We start from the raw sequence: 6,578 nt of genomic DNA, 5'->3' as shown, positions 1-6,578 counted from the left end.
CTATTTGGTTTTAAAGATTGAACCTGGAATCTGAAACAGGTTGTTGGTTTTAAAGTTTTGACACTTGAACCAACAGATTCAGTTGGGTCTTGTAGTACCGCTCAGAACGGTTGAAACAAGCTATTAGGATAGATGTAAAGTTCCGTCTGGCTTCTGGTTATACTATTCTGATTTGAGTTGAAATACATACATACACAAAAATTACTTGAAGGGATTAAAAGAAGCAATGGAAGATTAAACAGTCATTATACTTAAATCTTGCAAGACGTCGGGCGTGCAATGTTTATGGAGGCCTTACTGGTTCTTCATATATTAGTCATTGCACTTCATATTTATGTGTGAACTTGTTCTTCATTTCAGTTCATTTGTTGAGATTTCAAGTAGGTAAAGGCTTAACCGGTTGTTACTTTGATATTGGTGCATCTTGGAACTTTGATGATTATTACATATTTTATGTGGTTCATGATCTAGATGTTGATTATGACTTCTAGTCAAGTTGTTTGGAAAAATGTTTATTAATTTTTAGTATTTTGATTAAGAAATTTTTAGATTAGCTTTATCTACTTATCTAAATAAAATAGTAAACATGATATTTGTTGGCTTCGCGTTGTTTAACATTTATATAATTAAGAATAATTATCTTGTTATGTAAATCAATAATTCGTAAGACCAATCAAATTCATTTGTGTAACCTACTAAGTATGACCATTTTGGTATTTATACCGAAAAATTCGTATCGAATGATACCGTACTGATCAAATTTTGGTATTAATTTGGTACCTACTTTTTGGTGTTTTAGAGATTGGTACTTTTCAGTTCGATACAATACCGGTGTGTTACCGATTTTACCTATATTAATGATTTTCAGGATCGGTATTTTTGATACCTATACTTAACACGTCCCTGTGACCTGTCATGACTCATAATTTAAAACACTTATATGGGTATTTTTGATACCTATACTTAACACGTCTCTGTGACCTGTCATGACTCATAATTTAAAACACTTGTATTTAATTTATTATTTATTATTTCATAAGGGAGGAACATATGCTTAAGAAAAAGTAAAAGTATGTTAACCAAAAGTTTCTTTAGATTGAGAAATAACTGAAAGTTTAGGAAGAAATAACTGAAAGTTTAGGAAGTTACAGCTATCATATAATTTTGAGTAAATTGCCATTTTAGTCTCTGAGGTTTGACTAAAATTGTCACCCTAGTCCAAATAGTTTTTTTCTTGTCATTTTAGTCCAAATAATTTTGTTTTCTGTCATTTTAGTCCCTGACTTTTGTCATTTTTTGTCGTTTTCATCGACCACCACCACCCCCACCCCATCACAACCTTCTATCATCGTCACCACCTGCCTGCACCGGCACCACCCACCCCCCCCCCCACCACCACCACCACCATCACCGCCCACCATTTCCACCACCATCGGTCACTTTTCCGCCACCCACGTCATCAACCAACACCACCGCCATCATCTTCACTGTAAATCGGTACACACACCATCCCAATACCATCGCACCTGCAAAAAAAATAAAGAAAAATGTGGTTTGACCAAAATTCACCTAAGTTAACTAAGTTTTTTGAATGGTGTTAGTGGGTTGGATGAACATGGCAAGAAATAACAAAAGTCAGGGACTAAAATGGCAGAAAACAAACTATTTAAACTAAAATGACAAGAAAAAAATTATTTGGACTAAAGTGTCAATTTTGGTTAAATTTCAGGTATTAAAATTGCAATTTACTCCTTTTTGATCACTTAACAAAGGAATAAATTCTGGGAAATATCACAGAAGTAAAATATTATTATAGAAATAAAGTGTAGTTTGACATTTCTCAAGATCAGTGCGTACTTCTCCAGGTGAACTCTTCAACTCGTTCAACGTTCTTCTTCACGCGTTTTCACTTGTGCTTTTCTTCTTCTTATTATTATTATACAATACAAGACGTGTTTGTTTGTATCTTTGATTCCGACATTAGTAAATCTCCAGGTATGTGTTCCTGATCCTACTCCTTTGTTGCTTGTTTGTAAATTGTAACTTGAAAGGTCTTTTCCACCAAATTTTGATTTAAATTTAATACAAGATTGATTCGTTTGCTATGTTTTTTATTAGTTGTTTCTTCTTATGTTGGAAGTTAAACTAATGTGGTTATGATTTCTATAAAATTAAGGACAATAATGTGGTTGATGCATGCTAGCTACTTAGGAAGGGAACCCTAAGATTGTTGAATTATATTTCATTATTGATTAGTTATAAAAGGATCTTAATATCAAGGGGATTATATCTTGTTACAATCGTAGTTGTCAAAGGCTGAGTAAAAAAAGCGCAATTAAATGAAGAAAGGTTAAAATATATTATGTACTGAAAAGTAATACTATTATTCAATTTGAAGAATAGTATTACAATCAAAGGCATATTACATTAGGGCGATTGTCTCATAACAACATTGATGCTAAAGAAAATAAGAATAGATAATCAAAGATTGGTACTAACAAATAACAATAATCTGTTTTTGAATTAGGCTTATGTTTTTTCGTAGGGAAAATAAGTCGTATCATGTATATTAAATTATGCAAACGGTTAACATTTCACTTGCGGCCCCTCTACTTTACAAGGGGATTGACTCCTGCTATTCGTTAGGCTCTGGATTAGTTAGCTTATACAAGTGTGTACTCCGCACCACTTATCCCGTATAAGAGCTTAACCTATAGTCATTTGGTTTCATGTAAATCTCATATACATAACTGGATGATTCTAATTGCTAATTATGTGTTAATACTACAAGCTAAATAATACCAGCAGGGGTCAAGGGGCGGCAGCGCTCCTTGTGGCGATCACATCACACGTGGGCTTTTACTAAACATTTGGACTTTAATGAGAGGCCATTTACATTGAGCTCATAAAAAACCATTAGAAAGAAAAAAACAACAGATACACGACGAAAAATATTGTTTTGAATTGCTTTTCTCTTCTCTTCTACTTCATGTTCAGTTAAGCTTCTTTCTAATATCCAATAATAAATTCATAAATGGTATTAACTTTTGGGCTTCGCTTGTGATGGGTCACCAATGACGAAGTGTTCTTCTTGCTCTAGGTTGACAGAGGTTGTGTAGGTCAGAGAAGAGCCAGAAGAAGAGCCTAGTTAGCATATTAAGGGTACTATTATATTTTCTGTTAACTGCTATCTGTTTTTAGATGATGATTGTTGGATTATTAGTTTTGCAGGTGTTATGGAGATATCACTTCTGAAAGCGCTTCTAAAAAATATATCTACTTTCTTCAATCTGCAGTGTCATGAAAACAAAACTTCAGAACTCGTTCAAAAGTACTACCAGAAGATTGAAGAAATACTCAAGTTAATTAAGCCAGTACTCGAGTCTGTTATTCTTGCAGAAGTCGCTTCTGATGAATCTCTTCAGAAAGAACTTGCAGGCTTGAGGCAGTCTGTTGATGAACTCAGGGAGCTTCTAGAAGATTCTCATCCATTGATGAGTAAAGTTTACTTTGTATGTCTTTCTCATCAAAACTTCCTTGTTTCACACACACACACAAGATTATGGACCTGTCCGATGGACAGGAAAATATAAGATGTTATAATTTTATAAACATTTCGTAAATAAATTAAAATATACGTAAAAGTAAAATGTTACGTTTATAGATGTAGTAAGAGTGCCTTTTATATTTTTATGCTATGAATCGTTATCCTTAAAGGTAAGATGCTTATTATAATAAAAAGTGGGGTGGGTTCTAAATTGTATGTTTTAGTTTTACATTATATGTATACGTTAGGTCAAAATTCTAAAAATTGCAATTTTTGGTTCATTTTAATCGTATTGACGAGATCTTTATAAATTTGGGATAATTCTATATAAATGCTTATAAATTTTAGATCTTCTGTAAATAAAAGAAAATATAGAGAAAAGGAAGAAATATTAAAGATTTAATGTCTCTACTTGTGAGTGTAATGAAACAATGAAGAGAAGTTTATGTAAAATATTTTATTGGAATCGGTTGTTCGTGTTGTAATATTTGGTTTACGTATTTATTTTGAAGTTATAAGAAATTGACACCATATATTGTTGAGGTGGTGGCAGTGTGACGTACTGACGTATTGGCTAATTACAGTTACATATCCTATATTAGTTATGTATATATGTTTGTATGTGTGTCGGTGTGTTTCTTGGAATCATTTATCTGCATTTTGTAGGTTATGCAAGTTGAATCATTGTTTGCGAAGGTTCAGGCTCGAAGCTTAGAACTCTTTGAGCTGCTGAAATCTTCTCCTAAAGGTCTTCCCGATGAGTTGAGTTCATCATCACTTGAGGTATGCCAAAACATGGCTTGCATTACGAGTGAACTATATCGCTTGTTTGTAAATAACTTTTGAAGATTTCTTATATGCGTCACAATTGTTTGCAGCGTTACGTACAAAAAATTAAGCATATGGGCTATGAAAGAGCCGCAGCTATTCTTTCGAAAGTTATAAGGGATTATGCCGAGGGGTCCGAACCTAGTGCAGATGACAGGTCAAAAATTGCCGATTTTCTTAACTTAAAGTCAAATCAGGAGCTTCTAATCGAGGCCGTCGCCCTTGAAAAGTTAAAAGAAAATGCCGAACAAGCAGAAAAAATGGGAGATTTAGAGTGTATTGAGGAAATGATTGCTCTTGTGACCCATATGAATGATAAGTTTATCGAAGCCAAACAGTCTCAAAACCCTCACCCTGTACCGATACCTCCTGATTTCTGCTGCCCGCTATCACTTGAACTCATGACGGACCCTGTAATTGTAGCTTCTGGACAAACGTACGAGCGAGGGTATATCCGTAAATGGCTTGATCTTGGACTCACCGTTTGCCCCAAGACCATGCAAATGCTTGTTCACACTAATCTTATTCCGAATTACACCGTGAAAGCGCTAATTGCGAGTTGGTGTGAATCGAACAATGTGAAGCTCCCGGACCCCGTGAAGACCTTGACCTTGACTCAACCGAGGTCACCTGATTTAACACCGGCAACTTCTCCGGTTCATCATGTCCGATCATCTTCAGAAGATTCTAGACTTCCCGAAAACGGGAATACGTTGCCTGAATCCGGAGATCACAGTCTGGAGTCATGTGGGCAGTCATCGGACGTTTGCGGGATTAATGAGAAGTCAACAGTGGGTCATCAGAGAACGGTTTCAACTTCCAGCACGCATTCCGATACAAGTTTATCACAAGAGCTATCTCATGAAGCAAACAGTTTGTCTGAAACACATGTGGCAACACCCTCCAGCAGTGATGTTTCAAGAGAGGCGGCATCAGACCCTCATCCTGCCTCGATTTCCGCAACTACTCCGGCAACCCCGCTGATCTCACCTCGGTTTGAAACCCGACCTCGAAATCCGCTATGGCGCAGGCCATCGGAACGGTACGGACTGAAAATAGTCGCGTCACCTACCGCTGAAACTAGACCTGATCTAACCGGACTTGAAACTGAAGTTAAAAAACTAGTTGAGGACTTAAGCAGCAGTTCAATCGATGTAGTAAGAAACAGCACAGGCGAACTCAGGTTACTTGCTAAACATAACATGGATAACCGAATTGTTATAGCAAACTGCGGGGCCATCAGTTTATTAACCGGTCTACTTCGGTCAACTGACGAAAAAGTCCAAGAAAACGCCGTCACCACCCTTTTAAACTTGTCAATAAACGATAACAACAAGCTCACAATCGCAAACGCTGGTGCAATCGAACCACTGATTCACGTGCTCGAAACCGGGAGCTCAGAAGCTAAAGAAAACTCAGCGGCAACCCTTTTCAGCCTCTCGGTTATTCAAGATAACAAGATAAGAATCGGGAACTCCGGAGCGATTAAACCGTTAGTTGATTTATTAGGAAACGGGAGTCCACGTGGAAAAAAGGACGCAGCCACAGCTTTATTTAACCTGTCGATATATCATGAAAACAAAGCGCGCATTGTCCAGGCAGGCGCAGTTAAATACTTAGTGGAATTAATGGATCCAGCAGCTGGGATGGTTGACAAAGCGGTTGCGGTTTTGTCAAATCTTGCAACGATACCTGACGGGCGAGCGGCTATCGGTCAAGAGGGTGGGATACCGGTTCTGGTTGAAGTTGTCGAGTTGGGTTCGGCTCGAGGGAAGGAGAATGCTGCTGCAGCTCTTTTACAGCTGTGTACCGACAGCAGCCGGTTTTGCAAACAGGTGCTTCAGGAAGGTGCGGTCCCGCCATTGGTTGCTTTGGCACAGTCTGGTACTCCAAGAGCCAAGGAAAAGGTGCGTAGAATGGTAATGTTATGGTTATGTTATGTGGGTATATGTGTAATTTTGGTTTGTTGATTGTGTTGCAGGCTCAGTCACTGCTGACCTACTTTAGAAGTCAGCGTCATGGCAACAATGGGAGGGGATAAGGAGACTTTTATAGAATGTATATACACATAGCTGATCAATAAATACAAGTGTGATATAAGTGTAGATATAATTGTGACATGAGTAGTAAGTTATGTAATCACATAACTGGCTTTCTTTCTCTTTCCAGTGCATCGGATCAAGTTAAATTGCTTGTGTTTTCA

General features: G+C 37.1%; 1 protein-coding gene across 9 annotated transcripts; it reads left to right on the top strand.

Annotated features, from left to right (window-relative positions):
* The first annotated feature begins 1,796 nt into the window (after positions 1-1,796).
* On the top strand, positions 1,797-6,578 carry LOC110895193 (U-box domain-containing protein 4). Of its 9 annotated transcripts, none has more exons than XM_022142469.2 (6): positions 1,797-1,995; positions 3,101-3,162; positions 3,224-3,512; positions 4,214-4,330; positions 4,426-6,282; positions 6,357-6,578. In XM_022142469.2, exons 3-6 carry the CDS (start codon positions 3,237-3,239, stop codon positions 6,414-6,416), a joined length of 2,310 nt encoding a protein of 769 aa, XP_021998161.1. In that variant the 5' UTR covers positions 1,797-1,995; positions 3,101-3,162; positions 3,224-3,236; the 3' UTR covers positions 6,417-6,578. The 9 variants fall into 9 exon arrangements, with proteins under 9 accessions (XP_021998161.1, XP_021998162.1, XP_035833576.1 ...); XM_035977683.1 differs by having other exon boundaries at positions 1,818-1,865; positions 3,297-3,512; XM_022142471.2 differs by having other exon boundaries at positions 1,850-1,865; positions 3,232-3,512.

The sequence above is a fragment of the Helianthus annuus genome, chromosome 9, assembly GCF_002127325.2.
Source record: "Helianthus annuus cultivar XRQ/B chromosome 9, HanXRQr2.0-SUNRISE, whole genome shotgun sequence".
Classification (NCBI taxonomy): Eukaryota; Viridiplantae; Streptophyta; class Magnoliopsida; order Asterales; family Asteraceae; genus Helianthus; species Helianthus annuus.
Note: the sequence above shows the minus strand (reverse complement) of the source record. Positions and strands in the feature narration are given on the sequence as shown.

Bases quoted from the DNA above. Each gene is read 5' to 3' on its own strand.
- LOC110895193 (XM_022142469.2), top strand. From the start codon at position 3,237: ATGGAGATATCACTTCTGAAAGCGCTTCTAAAAAATATATCTACTTTC. The intron at 3,513-4,213 runs GTATGTCTTTCT...TGCATTTTGTAG, and splicing joins TGATGAGTAAAGTTTACTTT to GTTATGCAAGTTGAATCATT. The intron at 4,331-4,425 runs GTATGCCAAAAC...AATTGTTTGCAG, and splicing joins TGAGTTCATCATCACTTGAG to CGTTACGTACAAAAAATTAA.